This window comes from Pelophylax lessonae (assembly GCF_965119305.1).
Source record: "Pelophylax lessonae genome assembly, chromosome: 7".
NCBI classification, from domain to species: domain Eukaryota; kingdom Metazoa; phylum Chordata; class Amphibia; order Anura; family Ranidae; genus Pelophylax; species Pelophylax lessonae.
In genome coordinates, this window is record NC_138774.1 from 283,803,537 (window position 1) to 283,822,453 (window position 18,917).

General features: G+C 45.3%; 2 protein-coding genes across 2 annotated transcripts in view; both read left to right on the plus strand.

The window, feature by feature from the left end:
* AIFM1 (apoptosis inducing factor mitochondria associated 1) overlaps positions 1 to 2,407 on the plus strand; it is a gene marked incomplete at both ends in the record, with an annotated part of 26,389 nt that extends 23,982 nt beyond the window's left edge. Inside the window, 2 exon segments of the mRNA XM_082264246.1 lie at positions 1,676 to 1,828; positions 2,184 to 2,407. Coding sequence (XP_082120372.1) covers positions 1,676 to 1,828; positions 2,184 to 2,407 — 377 coding nt within the window.
* A 2,340-nt stretch (positions 2,408 to 4,747) lies between these two features.
* Positions 4,748 to 18,917, plus strand: part of LOC309559666 (coagulation factor VIII-like) — a gene marked incomplete at its 3' end in the record, with an annotated part of 152,326 nt that continues 138,156 nt past the window's right edge. Inside the window, exon 1 of the mRNA XM_082263040.1 lies at positions 4,748 to 4,766. The remainder of the gene's footprint in view (positions 4,767 to 18,917) is intronic.

The following is an 18,917-nucleotide window of genomic DNA, read 5'->3' on the forward strand; positions in this document are numbered from 1 at the left end:
CCCCCCTCCCTCTTTTCGCTCTCCCCCCCCCTCTCCCCTCTTTTCGCTCCCCTCCTTTTCGCTCTCCCCCCTCCCTCTTTTCGCTCTCCCCCCCCTCCCTCTTTTCGCTCTCCCCCCCCTCCCTCTTTTCGCTCTCCCCCCCTCCCTCTTTTCGCTCTCCCCCCCCTCCCTCTTTCGCTCTCCCCCCCTCCCTCTTTCGCTCTCCCCCCTCCTCTTTCGCTCTCCCCCCTCCCTCTTTCGCTTCCCCCCTCCACTCTTTTCGCTCTCCCCCCCCTCCCTCTTTTCGCTCTCCCCCCCCTCCCTCTTTTCGCCTCTCCCCCCCCTCTTTCATTCTTTCCCCCCTCCCTCTTTCATTCTTTCCCCCCCTCCCTATTTCATTTCTCTCCCCCTCTTTTCATTCTTTCCCCCCTCCCTCTTTTCATTCCTTCCCCTCCCTCTTTTCACTCTCCCCCCCCCTCTTTTCATTCTCCCCCCCTCCCTCTTTTCATTCTTTCCCCCCTCCCTCTTTTCATTCTTTCCCCCCCTCCTCTTTTCATTCTTTCCCCCCCTCCCTCTTTTCATTCTTTCCCCCCTCCCTCTTTTCATTCTTTCCCCCTCCCTCTTTTCATTCTTTCTCCCCCCTCCCTCTTTTCATTCTTTCCCCCCTCCCTCTTTTCATTCTTTCCCCCTCCCTCCTTTCATTTCTTTCCCCCTCCCTCCTTTCATTCTTTCCCCCCTCCCTCTTTTCACTCCCCCCCTCCCCTCTTTTCATTCTTTCCCCCCTACCTCCCTCTTTTCATTCTTTCCCCCCTACCTCCCTCTTTTCATTTTTCCCCCCTACCTCCCTCCTTTCATTCTTTCCCCCTCCCTCCTTTCATTCTTTCCCCCTCCCTCTTTTGACTCTCCCCCCCCTCCCTCTTTTGACTCTCCCCCCCCTCCCTCTTTTGACTCTCTCCCCCCCCCTCCCTCTTTTGACTCTCTCCCCCCCTCCCTCTTTTGACTCTCTCCCCCCCCTCCCTCTTTTGACTCTCCCCCCCCCTCCCTCTTTTGACTCTCCCCCCCCTCCCTCTTTTGACTCTCCCCCCCCTCCCTCTTTTGACTCTCCCCCCCCCTCCCTCTTTTGACTCTCCCCCCCTCCCTCTTTTGACTCTCCCCCCCCTCCCTCTTTTGACTCTCCCCCCCCCTCCCTCTTTTGACTCTTCCCCTCTTTTCGCTGCTCTCCCCCCTCCCCTCTTTTTGCTCTCCCCCTCCTGCTTTTCTCTCTCCCCTCCCTCTATTCTTTCTCTCTCTCTCTCTCTCTCTCTCTCTTTCTTTCTCTATCTCTCTCTTTTTTTCTCTCTCTCTTTTTCTTTCGTTCCTCTTCTCTCTCTCTCTCTCTCTCTCTCCTCTCTCTCTCTCTCTCTCTCTCTCTCTCTCTCTCTCTCTTTTTTCTTTCTCTCTCTCTCTCTCTCTCTTTTTTTCTTTCTTTCTCTCTCTCTCTTTTTCTTTCTCTCTCCCCCCCCTCTCTCTCTCTCTCTCTCTCTCTCTCTCTCTCTCTCTCTCTCTCTCTCTCTCTCCTCCCCTCTGTGTAAAGACACCCTGTAAACGTGACCAGGTCTCTTTACACACTATTCACTAACTCTCACTAAACCTTTATGAAATACACTTCAGCCTTGTGGCTTCTGCCTATGAAATGATGGAGCACTTTCATCTGTAGGACTCTTTTTGATTGCCGCTTTTTGCAGGAGTGACCTTGGTCCAGAGGTTGGCTATGAAGCCATCGGTATTGTTGACAGCGCGCTGCCAACAGTTGGAGTGTTTGCCAAGGCCACTGAGAAGGACACCCCAAAGAGGGCATCTGAGGAAAGCGGTAAGAGAATCTGCAGAGAAGAGCCTTTAATACAATAGAGTTAGAGGACAGGTTTACTAATTATATAAACCCTGCTCAGCTCCTATCCATAGCCCCCCAAAGCGAAACCATCCCTACTGGAGGTCCCTTCTTGCCTCCTTTAGTGGTTACAGCCTCCCAAATGTTTTACAACAATGGATAGAAATGTTATCGGTAGTTTAAAGACCAAGTTCCCCTCCCCCCCCTCCAACCGCATCTGCCTAATGTAATATCGAAATCCCGGCCAATAAACATTTCGTTCACATATTTAAGACTCTCCATGTAGCATTTAGTATTTGCATCTAATACCGATTTCTCGTGTCGCATTTATCTGCAGGAACCGGGATCCGATCCGAGCACGATGGTGAGGTCATACAATCCGAAAGTCAGGTTGTGGAATCTGCACCTTCTGTCCCTGCCCCCGCACAGCAGGGAGAGTCGTACGGCAAGGGAGTCGTGTTTTATCTGAGAGACAATGTGGTGGTTGGGATTGTGCTGTGGAATGTCTTCAATCGCATGCCAATCGCACGCAAGGCAAGTATGACGGAATGTTCGTTGTAATGCCTAACGGTTCGGCTACCTATAAAAAAGGTCTTTCCACCCATTGGTAGATGGAGGCTTATTATAGCTCTTGCCCAAGGTGGGTGAGAACATCCCAAACGCTTGCAATACGACACATATTGCCTCCTAGTCCCGTCCCGTCCCCCCCCTCTCCCATTGTACGGGGAATTGTAAGAGGCTAATACAAAGTCAAATTCAAGTATAAAGAATACATTTGATATATTAACCATTTCGGTACCGTAAGGATTTGCCCCCCTAACAGGGCTGCTGTTAGAAATCGCGGGGCCCCGTACAGACTACCTGGCAGGGCCCCCCCAAGAAAATATTAAAGATATATTTAGCTAAAATTACTACAAAATCACTATTATCAGACACAAATATAACATAACTCGCATAATTCCTGCTAAATCTATAAAAAAAAAAAAACGATGTTAAATAAAAAACAAGATGATATGAGAAAAATATACAGGCTGGGCAGTTGGAGCTCAGTGATCAGAGAGACAGAGAGAGAGAAACAAAGTTACAAATAAACTCCTGAGCAGAGATAACATTAGAGCCAGTGCTGGGAGGGGGCCCACACAAAGGAGGGGGATTAGTGAGGGACAACTGTCTCTTTCTCAGCAGATAAAAGCTGATAGCAGGGAGAGGGACAGATCAGATTCAGGTGCTGGAGGAATATTTCTGTATTTGTTGTCCATCACTAATCCCCCTCTCTGTGTGTGCCCCCCTGTGTGCTTGGGCCCCCTACAAGAGGGCTGGTGGTCCCCCCCCCCCCTATCAGCGGCTCTGCCCCCTAATGACCAGGCCATATTTTATGATTCTGCACTGCGTTACTTTAACCACTTAAACCCCGGAGGATTTGGCTGCTCAAAGACCAGGGCCTATTTTGCGATTCACCACTTCTGGACCGGAAGGATTTGCCCGCCTAATGACCAGGCCATATTTTGCGATTCGGCAGTGCGTTATTTTAACGGACAATTGCGCGGTCGTGCGACGCTGTACCCAAATAAAATTGATTTCCTTTTTCCCCCACAAATAGAGCTTTCTTTTGGTGGTATTTGATCACCTCTGCGATTTTTTTATTTTTTGCGCTATAAACAAAAAAAGAGCGAAATTCACATTCTGCTATATAACATTCCCAAAAACAAAAATTAACCACTTTACCACCGGAGGATTTTGCTGTCTTACGTCCGGGCCACTTTTTGCGATTCGGCACTGTGCGACTTTAACTGAGAATTGCGCGGTCATGCAATGCCGTACCCAAACGAAATTTACGTCCTTTCTTTTGGTGGTATTTGATCACCTGTGCGCTTTTTACTTTTTGCGCTATAAACAAAAAAAGAGCGACAATTTTGTAAAAATAACAATGTTTTTCACATTTTTTATGAAATTCCCCCCCAAAAAAATTTAAAAATCAAATTTTTTTTAATCATTTTAGGCCAATTTGTTTTCTGCTACATATTTTTGGTAAAAAAAAATCGCAATAAGCGTATTTTGATTGGTTTGCGCAAAAGTTATTGCAGCTACTAAGGGAAAGATTTCTATGTTTTTTTTTTTTTTTTAACGAGTAATGGCGATCTGCGTTTTTTTTTTTTTTTGCTGGACTGCGACATTGCGGTGGACAGATCGGACCCTTGACTGACATTTTTGACATTTTTGGGGGTACCAGTGACATCACTACAGTAATCAGTGCTATAAATATGCACTGTTACTGTAAAAATGACACTGGCAGGGAAGGGGTTAATTTTTATTGGTGATCAAGGGGTTAATGTATGCCTGGTGCTTACTGACGTGTGTGGGGGGAGGTGACTGAGTGACACAGGGACAGATCGGATGTTCAGCTATGCTGAACCCTGCAATCTGACCCTGCCTGTCACATAGGAGATCCGCCCGCTCTGTTTACACAAGCGGGCGGATCTCCACACTCGATTCCCCAACGATCGGGGAAGAGCGGCGGTGATCACCGCCGCTCCTCCCCTGGCCCGACTCCCGATGTGACTGAATACAGCGGGAGCGAGGCTCCGGCGGCGCGCGCGCGCCGCCGAGAGAGGGGAATGACTGGTGACGTAGGTCTACGTTGCCAGACGTTATCGAGCCACTTTGCCGCAGTAAAGCTCTAGTGAGCAGCGGTAAAGTGGTTAAAAATCAATTTTTTGACATTTTAGGCTAATTTGTTTTCTGCTACATATTTTGTGTCAGAAATAGGCCGGGTCCTTGAGTGGTTAAAAAAAAAAATTGCTCCCATAGAGAAGCGATGAATCCTATAGATGATGGCCAAAACCTTTTCTGATCACCATTTTTATTTTTCTATCCTTCGCAGATAATAAAGGACGGCGAGGAACACGCGGATCTGAATGAGGTAGCCAAGCTCTTCAACATCCATGAAGAGTGATCGGTTTTTACAGATTTACTGATAGATCAAAACTCATTGATACAATTTCCCCCTTTGAGACTAAACGGTCATCAGTCCGGCACATGTGACATTCGGTGCACCGGCGTGCCGATCAGAGCGCACAGTCATTTGCGGGGACACTAAAGCCACTTTAAAATGAGTGATTCCTGTGCGGTGCTGGAAAGCAGGACTGGCCCCAAAAAATAAATCTTGTTCTATATGTGATTTATTAAATTATGTCTGTTGAAATAAGAAAAGAAATCACGATGGAAGAAGTAAATTATGGTCATTAAAATTGTTTATGAAACCAAAATTGGGTGGCATTTTTTCTCTCCAGTCATACATCGCTAATTCTATTTTTTTGGGTGGTTGTGGGCACAGAATTGTTAACTAGGGTGGCACCGATACAGTATCGGTGCCAGTACTAAATCCGTACTTGTGGAAATACTCGGGTACCTGAAACTGACACTTTCAAGCTCGGTTCTTTCAGCTGTCAGCGGGATTCCCCCCCTACTGATAGGTGAAATGTACAAAAAAAAAGCCAGCAATTATCAGTTGTTAACCTCTTCTAGCCTTAAGGGTAAAACAAATTTTAACCACTTAACCGGTTACAGACTGCCCGTCGCAGTTATACTGCGGCAGGAAGCTGCTTCCAGGCAAATCGACGTACATGTACGGCGCTCGCTCTCAGGAGGCTAGGGGCGCGCCTTCAGGGAAGTTTCTTTTCTTCAAAAAAAATTGCGTTTCAAACACCGCTGCGCAAATACCGCGTGACAAAAAATATTGCAACGACTGCCATTTTATTCTCCAGAGTCTTTGCTAAAAAAAAAAAATATATATATATATATAAATATTGTGTATGGATATATATATATATATGTGTGTATATATGTATGTGTGTGTGTGTGTGTATATATGTGTATATATATATATATATATATATAATATATATGTGTGTATGTATGTGTATATATATATATATATATATATATATATATATATATATATATATATATATACACACAGTGGGTACGGAAAGTATTCAGACCCCCTTAAATTTTTCACTCTTTGTTATATTGCAGCCATTTGCTAAAATCATTTAAGTTCATTCTTCTTCCTCATGAATGTACACATAGCTCCCCATACTGACAGAAAAACACAGAATTGTTGACATGGTTGCAGATTTATTAAAAAAGAAAAACTGAAATATCACATGGTCCTAAGTATTCAGACCCTTTGCTCAGTATTTAGTAGAAGCCCCCTTTTGATCTAATACAGCCAGGAGTCTTTTTGGGAAAGATGCAACAAGTCTTTCACACCTGGATTTGGGGATCCTCTGCCATTCCTCCTTGCAGATCCTCTCCAGTTCTGTCAGGTTGGATGGTAAACGTTGGTGGACAGCCATTTTTAGGTCTCTCCAGAGATGCTCAATTGGGTTTAAGTCAGGGCTCTGGCTGGGCCATTCAAGAACAGTCACGGAGTTGTTGTGAAGCCACTCCTTCGTTATTTTAGCTGTGTGCTTAGGGTCATTGTCTTGTTGGAAGGTAAACCTTCGGCCCAGTCTGAGGTCCAGAGCACTCTGGAGAAGGTTTTTGTCCAGGATATCCCTGTACTTGGCCGCATTCATCTTTCCCTCGATTGCAACCAGTCATCCTGTCCCTGCAGCTGAAAAACACCCCCACAGCATGATGCTGCCACCACCATGCTTCACTGTTGGGACTGTATTGGACAGGTGATGAGCAGTGCCTGGTTTTCTCCACACATACCGCTTAGAATTAAGGCCAAAAAGTTCTATTTTGGTCTCATCAGACCAGAGAATCTTATTTCTCACCATCTTGGAGCCCTTCAGGTGTTTTTTAGCAAACTCCATGCGGGCTTTCATGTGTCTTACACTGAGGAGAGGCTTCCGTCGGGCCACTCTGCCATAAAGCCCCGACTGGTGGAGGGCTGCAGTGATGGTTGACTTTCTACAACTTTCTCCCATCTCCTGACTGCATCTCTGGAGCTCAGCCACAGTGATCTTTGGGTTCTTCTTTACCTCTCTCACCAAGGCTCTACTCCCCCGATAGCTCAGTTTGGCCGGACGGCCAGCTCTAGGAAGGGTTCTGGTCGTCCCAAACGTCTTCCATTTGAGGATTATGGAGGCCACTGTGCTCTTAGGAACCTTAAGTGCAGCAGAAATCTTTTTGTAACCTTGGCCAGATCTGTGCCTTGCCACAATTCTGTCTCTGAGCTCTTCAGGCAGTTCCTTTGACCTCATGATTCTCATTTGCTTTGACATGCATTGTGATCTGGAAGGTCTTATATAGACAGGTGTGTGGCTTTCCTAATCAAGTCCAATCAGTATAATCAAACACAGCTGGACTCAAATGAAGGTGTAGAACCATCTCAAGGATGATCAGAAGAAATGGAAAGCACCTGAGTTAAATATATGAGTGTCACAGCAAAGGGTCTGAATACTTAGGACCATGTGATATTTCAGTTTTTCTTTTTTAATAAATCTGCAACAATGTCAACAATTCTGTGTTTTTCTGTCAGTATGGGGTGCTATGTGTACATTCATGAGGAAGAAGAATGAACTTAAATGATTTTAGCAAATGGCTGCAATATAACAAAGAGTGAAAAATTTAAGGGGGTCTGAATACTTTCCGTACCCACTGTATATACACATACCGATGCAGCGGGTAGGTGGCTCCGATTGCTGCCTGACACCCACGATCGATCCCCGCTGAGGGAGAACAACAGTCGGCTGTTGTAAACACATGTGACCGTTCTTCTCCCTGGAATGATCACAGAGCCCATGTGATCCTTCTATATAGGATCATGTGTCTCTATGGTCATTTCAGAAGCCACGCGCCCCCCCCCCCCCCCCCCCACAGTTAGAAACACTCCCCTAGGCTTACATTTAACCCCTTGATCACCCATGTTAACCCCTTCCCTGCCAGTGTCATTTTTACAGTAACAGTGCATATTTATAGCACTGATTACTGTAGTAATGTCACTGGTCACCCCCAAAAGTGTCAAAAATGTCAGTCAGGGGTCCGATCTGTCCGCCGCACTGTCGCAGTCCCATAAAAATCGCAGATCGCCGCCATTCCTCGTTAAAAAAAAAACAATAAAAATGACATAAATCTTTCCCTTGGTTAGTAGCTGTGATAACTTTTGTGCAAACCAATCAAAATACGCTTTTCGCAATTTTTTTTTTTTTTACCAAACATATGTAGCAGAAAACAAATTGGCCTAAAATGTAAAAAAATTTTGATTTTTACATTTTTTTTTTTTTTTTTTTGGGAATTTCATATAAAAAAAAAATGTGAAAAATATTGTTATTTTTTTAAAAATTGTCGCTTTTGTTTTGTTTATAGCGCAAAAAGTAAAAATTGCACAGATGATCAAATACCACCAAAAGAAAGCTCTGTTTGTGGGGGGGAAAAAAGGTCATAAATTTAATTTGGGTACAGCGTCGCACGACCGCGCAATTGTCCATTAAAGGAACGCAGTGCCGAATCGCAAAATATGGCCTGGTCAGGAATGGGGTAAAATCTTCCGGTCTTAAAGCGGTTAAAAATAAGCTCATTGAGAATTTTTTTGTCAAAGACATGTAGCTGAATACATTTTGGCCTAAATATATGACAACAATTGAATATATTGGATATTTTTTAAATGTCAAAGTAGAAAAAATATTGTTATTTTTTCAAAATTGTCGCTCTTTTTTTATTAATATCGCAAAAAATGAAAATCGCACAGGTGATCAAATACCACCAAAAGAAAGCTCTGTTTGTGGGGAAAAAAGGACGTAAATTTCGTTTGGGTACGGCGTTGCATGACCGCGCAATTGTAAGTTTAAGTCGCACAGTGCCGAATCGCAAAAATGTGGCCTGGACGTAAAGCAGGAAAGTCCGCCGGTGGTAAAGTGGTTAATTAAAAAAATAAGAAAACCGTAAAGTTAGCCCAATTTTTTTTCTATAATGTGAAAGATAATGTTACGCCAAGTAAATAGATACCCAACATGTCATGCTTCAAAATTGCGCACACTCGTGGACACAATGGGGACAAACATTGGTACTTAACCACTTGCCTACAGCAGTGGTGTATTTTGGATTTGTGCTGCCCTAGGCAAGACTAAAATTGGGCGCCCTCCCCATGAAAATTTTCCCCACTCCTTTAACGGATGTGTCTTCCTCCAGAATTGAAGGACTACAAGTCCCAGCATGAACCCCTGAGATCTCACGAGAGGGGGGGGAGTGAGAGGGGGGTTGGAGAGAGGGTGGGTGAGGGAGAGAGAGAGGAATGGGTGAGGGAGGGAGAGAGAGGGGGGATGAAAGAGAGAGGGGTTGGGTGAGGGAGGGAGAGAGAGAGAGGGGTTGGGTGAGGGAGGGAGAGAGAGAGAGAGAGAGAGGGGTTGGGTGAGGGAGGGAGAGAGAGAGAGGTTGGGTGAGGGAGGGAGAGAGAGAGAGGGGTTGGGTGAGGGAGAGAGAGGGGGGGAATCGAAGAGAGAGAGAGGGGGGATGAGCGAGAGAGGGGGGATGAGAGAGAGTGGGGATGGGAGAGGGAGATGAGAGAGAGAGGGGGTGATAGAGTGAGGAAGGGGGGGGGGTGAGAGAGGTGGCTCTAGCAACCAGTGGCCAATAGAGTCTCAGGTAGAGGGGGGTGGCTTTTTTGCTGCGCCCCTGCAAAGTGCTGCCCTAGGCCTGGGCCTTGTTGGCCAAGGCCAAAATACAGCACTGGCCTACAGTTCTCTTAAACCCCCCTCCTGCCCAGGGCAATTTTCAGATTTCAGCGTTGTCGCACTTTGAATGACAATTGCGCGGTCATGCAACACTGTACCCAAATGACATTTTTATCTTTTTTTTTTTTCAAACAAATAGAGCTTTCTTTTGGTGGTATTTAATCACCACTGGGGTTTTTATTTTTTGCTGAACAAACAAAAAAAAGACTAAAAATTTTGAAATAACCAACAGTTTTTATAGTTTGTTTTAAAATTTTGCAAACGGGAAATTTTTCTCCATTGATGTGTGCTGATGCGGCACTGTTGGGCACTGGTAGGCTGCACTGTTGGGCACTGGTAGGCTGCACTGTTGGGCACTGGTAGGCTGCACTGTTGGGCACTGGTAGGCTGCACTGGTGGGAACTGATAAGATGGCACTGATGGGCGGCACTGAAGGGCACTGGGTAGGTGGCGCTGAAGAGCACTTATAGGCGACACTGATGGGCAATGATAGGCACTGGTAGGTGGAACTGGTGGGCACTGGCAGATGGCACTGGTGAAAATAAAAATCAAATACCACCAAAAGAAAGCTCTATTTGTGGGGGTAAAAAGGACATCAATTTTATTTAGGTACATTGTCGCACGACCGCGCAATTGTCCGTTAAAGTAACGCAGTGCCGAATCGCAAAAAATGGCCTGGTCATTAAGGGGGCAAATCCTTCCGGGCCAGAAGTGGTTAAGGATGCGGCGGCCCCGTTCCTTAACCCCATCACCCCAACTGTACGCAAATATGTGGCCCCACTGGACTGAGCTTTTTTTTCCGTGGGGCCACATATTTTCGTATTTTCTCCCAAAACAGAAACCAGGGTCTCGCCAAGCGTTCCGGGACCCCCATTCTAACGATCAGGATGCAGTAAGTCAGATCCTGGGTCACATGATCGCTGTGATAGCCTCTGATTGGCTATCCCAGTGATAAATCACTGTGAAGCCCGCCCCTTTGTTTTCTGTCTTTGTGAATTGACGAGAGAGATACATTGTATCATTCTCTGTTCTTGTAGTGATAAGGGGAAAAAAAAAGTGTGTGAAGAAAAAATAAATAATAAAAAAAAAAATACCTAGAACAAGGTTTGATTTAGGTCAGTGCCAGGGTTAGTGTTTGGGTCAAGGTAAGGGTCAAAGGTCAGGGACAGGATACAAACGGGTACAAACATCATCATACACATATCGTACACATATGTGGTATCGCTGCAATCGTCGGGAGCAGGAGAATTTATTTTGGGTGGTTGTTCGGTAGTAGGTTAACCACTTGCCGACTAGTATATTTCTTGCTACTACCTTAACCACTTTAAGACCGGAAGATTTTGCTGCTTAATGACCAGGCCCTATGTTTGCGATTCAGCACTGTGTGACCCTAACGGACAATTGCGCAGTCGTGCGACGCTGTACCCAAACTAAATTGACATCCTTTTTTTTCCCCACAAACAGAGCTTTCTTTTGGTGGTATTTGATCACCTGTGCAATTTTCTTTTTTTTTTTGTGCTATAAACAAAAAAAGAGCGACAATTCTGAAAAAAATATTAATATTTTTCACATTTTCTCAAAAAAAAATGTAAAAATCAAAATTTTTTAACATTTTAGGCCAATTTGTTTTCTGCTACATATTTTTGGTAAAGCGTATGTTGATTGGTTTGCGCAAAAGTTATTGCGTTTACGAACTACGGGAAAGATTTATGTCTTGTTTTTTACTAGTAATGGTGGCGATCTGGGTTTTTTTTTTTCGCCACTGCAACATTGCGGCGGACAGATCGGACCCCTAACTGACATTTTTGACACTTTTGGGGGGACCAGTGACATTACTTCAGTAATCAGTGCTAAAAAATATGCATTGTTACTGTAATAATGACACTGGCAGGGAAGGGGTTAACCGGGGGGGGGGGGCGATCAAAGGGTTAAGTGTGAGCCTAGGAGGCGTTTACTAACTGTATGGGGGAGGGACTTTTGAAATTAACACAGAGACCTGTGATCCTATATAGAAGGATCACAGGCACTCTGTGTTCATTCCAGAGAGAAGAACGGTCAGCTGTGTTTACAACAGCTGACCATTGTTCTCTCTCCACAGGGAGCGATCGCGGGTGCAATCATGGCCGCCGGCCTCCTGGATCGGCTTCTCCGCTGCCCCAGGAGAGCTTCCCCGAACCAACGTACCTATACATCAGTTTGTGCAGCCGAGCCAGCCTGCCGCAGTATATCTGCAGCGGGCGGTCGGCAAGTGGTTAAGATACCAGTTCACACGCAGTATATATGCGTTCCAGATGCTTTTCTGCATGAGCGTTTTTGATTCGCTCCAGTGCGTTTTTTTTCCCCCCTCTTTTTTTCTTCACCTTAAATAAAGACGTGTGTTCCAGTGCGTTTTTGGTGTGTTTAGGTGGGTTCCGATGCGTTTTTGATGCATTTTACAGCGTTCCAGTACAGAAAAAATGCAGCGTGTTCTACTTTTTTTTCTGGAACTTAAATGCACTGGTGTGAACTATGCTATTGAAAACCATATAACCTGATATCCATGCGTTTTTGATGCAGAAAAAAACAAGAAAACACAGGACTGCATGGGGTGTGAACTGGCCCTTAACCACTTTCATACCCGAGGATTTGGCTGCTCAATGACCAGGCCCTATTTTGCGATTCGGCACTGCGTGACTTTAACGGACAATTGCGCGGTCGTGCGACACTGCACCCAAATGAAATCGATGTCCTTTTTTTTCCCCACAAACAGAGCTTTCTTTTGGTGGTATTTGATCACCTGTGCGATTTTTTTTATAAACAAAAAAAAGAGCGACAATTCTGAAAAATTAACAATATTTTTCACTTTTTTTTTATATGAAATTCTCAAAAAAAAAAATATAAAAATCAAAATTTTTTAACATTTTAGGCCAATTTGTTTTATGCTAAAAAAAAACGCGATAAGCGTATTTTGATTGGTTTGCGCAAAAGTAATTGCGTTTACTAACTACGGGAAAGATTTATGTCATTTTTTTTTTTTTTATACTAGTAATGGCGGCGATCTGCGTTTTTTTTTTTTTTTTTTTTGCGGGACTGCGACATTGCGGCGGACAGATCGGACCCCTAACTGACATTTTAGACACTTTTGGGAGTACCAGTGACATTACTACAGTAATCAGTGCTAAAAAGATGCACTGTTACTGTAAAAATGACACTGGCAGGGAAGGGGTTAACTGTACTGGTGATCAAGGGGTTAAATGTGTCCCCAGGGGCGTGATTCTAATTGTCAGGGGGCGTGGCTAGTGAAGTAACCACAGAGACATGCGATCTTATATAGCAGGATCACATAGCCTCTGTGATGATCTAAGGGAGAATGACAGATGGATGTGTTCTCATCAGCCGTCTGTCCTTCTTTCTCAGCTGCGGGAGATCGCCAGTGGCCGCCGGAGCCGCCAGCAGCGCGCGCTCGCTCCCCCAGGGTCTCCTGAGCGAGCGACGTAGTAGTACGTTGGTTTGCCCAGGAGCGGCAGTAAAACTGCGGCGGGCGGTCGTTAAGTGGTCAATGAGGATATGTCTGTTCCAGTGCATTTAAGTGCATTTTTGATGTGTTTTACAGCGTTCCAGTGCAGGAAAAATGCAGCATGTCCTACTTTTTTTTTTGCAACTGGAACTGCAAGCGCTGGTGTGAACTCTGCCATTGAAAACTATATAACCTACTAGCCATGCGTTTTTTGATGCAGAAAAAAAAGAAAAAAGCGCTGGACTACATGTGTTGTGAGCTGACCCTTAATGAGGATATGTGTGTTTTAGTGCATTTAAGTGCGTTTTTGATGTGTTTTACAGCGTTCCAGTACAAAAAAAATGCAGAATGTCCTACTTTTTTTTTTTTTTCTGCAACTGGAACGCACTGGAATTGCAAGCACTGGTGTGAACTATGCCATTGGAAACCATATACCCTACTTTCCATGCTTTTGATGCAGAAAAAGATTCACTGGACTGATAGGTAAAGAAAAAAAGGGGGGAAAAATGCACTGGAATGCATCAAAAACGCATATGTAAAAAAGCATCCGGAACGCCACGGACTGCGTTTCTATGGTGGGAATTGGCCCTCAGGCATTTAGATTTGTTTTACCCTTTAGGCATGTTGGAGGATAAAATAGCAGCCAGATGAGGTTCCTGCTTTTGTCCAGAGGGGGGCAGTAGAGAAATAGGAAATTTCTTTTTAGCAGTATTGTATTAAGATATTTACAATTTGGTTTTACAGAGAGAAGTAAAGAGTTGGGGAATCTAACTAGAAAAAGGTGAATCTTGGGTGAAAACATTTACGAACAGACCCCATTGGTGATGTCGTTATTCCGATAACCTAAAGCTAACTCTGCTGCTCCACTGGAGTAATTTTGTTCTCCTTTGGACAAAAATGGAGGAATCCTAGCGTTGTTACACATAGGTTACTCCAAACAGATGGGGGATGTGTGTTTCTTTTCACAAACCCTTTTATTCATTAATCCTTCAGAGAGTTTTTTCAGGTTTTGTACAAACAACCCCTTTAAATTCATTAAATCATATCACTATATTTCTCATGTAAAGTGCTCAGTAATGTGTCAGTGTAACATTTCCAGGTATTTATTACTTCTCAGATCACAGTACTCCTCCCGACAATGCCTTCATCAGCTTTACTGGGGACATGCTATAGGAGTTGTTGGAGACTGGGGACATGCTAAAGGAGTTGTTGGAGACTGGGGACATGCTATAGGAGTTGTTGGAGACTGGGGACATGCTAAAGGAGTTGTTGGAGACTGGGGACATGCTATAGGAGTTGTTGGAGACTGGGGACATGTTAAAGGAGTTGTTGGAGACTGGGGACATGCTATAGGAGTTGTTGGAGACTGGGGACATGCTAAAGGAGTTGTTGGAGACTGGGGACATGCTATAGGAGTTGTTGGAGACTGGGGACATGTTAAAGGAGTTGTTGGAGACTGGGGACATGTTATAGGAGTTGTTGGAGACTGGGGACATGCTAAAGGAGTTGTTGGAGACTGGGGACATGGTATAGGAATTGTTGGAGACTGGGGACATTCTATAGGAGTTGTTAGAGATTGAGAACATGCTAAAGGAGTTGTTGGAGACTGGGGACATGCTATAGGAGTTGTTGGAGACTGGGGACATGCTAAAGGAGTTGTTGGAGACTGGGGACATGCTAAAGGAGTTGTTGGAGACTGGGGACATGGTATAGGAATTGTTGGAGACTGGGGACATGGTATAGGAATTGTTGGAGACTGGGGACATGCTATAGGAGTTCTTAGAGACTGGAAACAATGCTACAGGAGTTGTTGGAGACTGGAGACATGCCACAGTTCTTAGAGACTAAGGACATGCTTCAGGGGTTCTTAGAGACTGGGGACATACAATATTGGTTTGAGACTGTGGACATGCTGTAGGAGATTTGGAAGACTGGAGACATGCTATAGAAGTTGTTGGAGACTGGGGACATGCTTCACGAGTTCTTAGAGATGGGGAGGATGCTTCTGGAGTTCTTAGAGACTGAGGACATACTATTGGGGTTTTTGGAGACTGGGGGCATGCTTCAGGAGGTCTTAGAGACTGTGGACATGCTATAGGAGCTTTTGGAGACTGGGGGCATTCTTTGAGTTGTTGGAGATTGGGGACATGCTATAGGAGTTGTTGGAGACTGGGGACATGCTATAGGAGTTGTTGTAGACTGGGGACCTGCTATAGGAGTTGTTGGAGACTGGGGACATGCTATAGGAGTTGTTGGAGACTGGGGACATGCTATGGGAGTTGTTGGAGACTGGGGACATGCTATAGGAGTTGTTGGAGACTGGGGACCTGCTATAGGAGTTGTTGGAGACTGGGGACATGCTATAGGAGTTGTTGGAGACTGGGGACATGCTATAGGAGTTGTTGGAGACTGGGGACATGCTATAGGAGTTGTTGGAGACTGGGGACATGCTATAGGAGTTGTTGGAGACTTGGAACATGCTATAGGAGTTGTTGGAGACTGGGGACATGCTGCAGGAGTTGTTAGAGACTGGGACATGCTATAGATGTTGTTGGAGACTGGGGACATGCTATAGAAGTTGTTGGAGACTAGAGACATGCTATAAGAGTTGTCGGAGACTGGGGACATGCTATAGGAGTTGTTGGAGACTGGGGACATGCTATAGGAGTTGTTGGAGACTGGGGACATGTTATAGGAGTTGTTGGAGACTAGAGACATGCTATAGGAGTTGTTGGAGACTAGAGACATGCTATAAGAGTTGTTGGAGACTGGGGATATGCTATAGGAGTTGTTGGAGACTAAGGACATGTTATAGGAGTTGTTGGAGACTGGGGACATGCTATAGGAGTTGTTGGAGACTGGGAACATGCTATAGGAGTTGTTGGAGACTGGGGACATGCTGCAGGAGTTGTTAGAGACTGGGACATGCTATAGACGTTGTTGGAGACTGGGGACAGGCTATAGGATTTGTTGGAGACTGGGGACAGGCTATAGGATTTGTTGGAGACTGGGGACCTGCTATAGGAGTTGTTGGAGACTGGGGACATGCTATAGGAGTTGTTGGAGACTGGGGACATGCTATAGGAGTTGTTGGAGACTGGGGACATGCTATAGGAGTTGTTGGAGACTGGGGACCTGCTATAGGAGTTGTTGGAGACTGGGGACATGCTATAGGAGTTGTTGGAGACTGGGGACATGCTATAGGAGTTGTTGGAGACTGGGGACATGCTATAGGAGTTGTTGGAGACTGGGGACGTGGTATAGGAGATGTTGGAGACTGGGGACATGTTTTAGAAGGTGTTAGAGACTGGAGACATGTTATAGGAGTTGTTTGAGACTGGGGACATGCTTCAGGAGTTCTTAGAGACTGGAAACAATGCTACAGGAGTTGTGGAGGCTCAGTACACGATATAGGAGTTGTTGGAGACTGGAGACATGCCACAGTTCTTAGAGACTAGGGACATGCTTCAGGGGTTCTTAGAGACTGGGGACATACAATATTGGTTGTTTGAGACTGGGGACATGTTATAGGAGTTGTTGGAGACTGGGGACATGCTATAGGAGTTGTTGGAGACTGGGGACATGGTATAGGAGATGTTGAAGACTGGGGACATGCTATTGGAGTTGTTGGAGACTGGGGACATGGTATAGGAATTGTTGGAGACTGGGGACATGCTGCAGGAGTTGTTAGAGACTGGGACATGCTATAGATGTTGTTGGAGACTGGGGACATGCTATAGAAGTTGTTGGAGACTAGAGACATGCTATAGGAGTTGTTGGAGACTAGAGACATGCTATAAGAGTTGTCGGAGACTGGGGACATGCTATAGGAGTTGTTGGAGACTGGGGACATGCTATAGGAGTTGTTGGAGACTGGGGACATGTTATAGGAGTTGTTGGAGACTAGAGACATGCTATAGGAGTTGTTGGAGACTAGAGACATGCTATAAGAGTTGTTGGAGACTGGGGATATGCTATAGGAGTTGTTGGAGACTAAGGACATGTTATAGGAGTTGTTGGAGACTGGGGACATGCTATAGGAGTTGTTGGAGACTGGGAACATGCTATAGGAGTTGTTGGAGACTGGGGACATGCTGCAGGAGTTGTTAGAGACTGGGACATGCTATAGACGTTGTTGGAGACTGGGGACAGGCTATAGGATTTGTTGGAGACTGGGGACAGACTATAGGATTTGTTGGAGACTGGGGACCTGCTATAGGAGTTGTTGGAGACTGGGGACATGCTATATGAGTTGTTGGAGACTGGGGACATGCTATAGGAGTTGTTGGAGACTGGGGACATGCTATAGGAGTTGTTGGAGACTGGGGACCTGCTATAGGAGTTGTTGGAGACTGGGGACATGCTATAGGAGTTGTTGGAGACTGGGGACATGCTATAGGAGTTGTTGGAGACTGGGGACATGCTATAGGAGTTGTTGGAGACTGGGGACGTGGTATAGGAGATGTTGGAGACTGGGGACATGTTTTAGAAGGTGTTAGAGACTGGAGACATGTTATAGGAGTTGTTTGAGACTGGGGACATGCTTCAGGAGTTCTTAGAGACTGGAAACAATGCTACAGGAGTTGTGGAGGCTCAGTACACGATATAGGAGTTGTTGGAGACTGGAGACATGCCACAGTTCTTAGAGACTAGGGACATGCTTCAGGGGTTCTTAGAGACTGGGGACATACAATATTGGTTGTTTGAGACTGTGGACATGCTGTAGGAGATTTGGAAGACTGGAGACATGCTATAGAAGTTGTTGGAGACTGGGGACATGCTTCACAAGTTCTTAGAGATGGGGAGGATGCTTCTGGAGTTCTTAGAGACTGAGGACATACTATTGGGGTTTTTGGAGACTGGGGACATGCTTCAGGAGGTCTTAGAGACTGTGGACAAGCTATAGGAGCTTTTGGAGACTGGGGGCATCCTTTATGAGTTGTTGGAGATTGGGGACAATGCTATAGGAGTTGTTGGAGACTGGAAACAATGTTACAGGAGTTGTTGGAGGCTGAGTACACGATATAGGAGTTGTTGGAGTCATGCTACAGTTCTTAGAGACTGCGGGACATACTATACATGTTGTTTGAGACTGGGGACATGCTTCACGAGTTCTTAGAGACGGGGGGATGTTTCAGGAGTTCTTAGAGATTCAGGACATACTTTAGGGGGTGTTAGAGACTAGGTTTATGCTTTCTGAGGTCTTAGAGACTGTGGACATGCTATAGGAGCTTTTGGAGACTGGGGACATGCTATAGGAGTTGTTGGACACTGGGGACATGCTATAGGAGTTGTTGGAGACTGGGGCATGCTATCGGAGTTGTTGGAGACTGAAAACATGCTACAGTTCTTAGAGACTGGGGACATGCTTCAGGAGTTCTTAAAAATGGAGACATACTATAGTGGTGTTTGGAGACTAGAGCCATTTTATAGAAGGTGTTAGAGACTGGGACATGCTTCTGAAGGTTTTAGAGATTGTGGACCAGCTATTTTGGAGACTGGGGGCATTCTATAGGAGGTCTTGGAAAATGGGGGTATTCTATAGGAGGAGTTGGACACTGGTGATATGCTATAAGAGTTGTAGGAGACTATGGACATGCTTCTTGAGTTCTTAGAGACTGGGGAAACACTACAGGAGTTGTTGGAGACTAGAGGCATGCTACAGTTTTAGAGACTGGGGACATGTTTAAGGAGTTCTTAGACTGGGGACATGTTTAAAGAGTTCTTAGACTGGGGACATGCTGTAGGAGTTGTTGGAGACTGGGGACATGCTGTAGTAGTTGTTGGAGACTGGAGACACATAGAAGTTGTTGGAGGCTGGGGACATGCTATAGGATTTGATGCAGACTCACCCTAGCTCTAGATGAAATGGATATGGAGCTGAGTGTCAGTG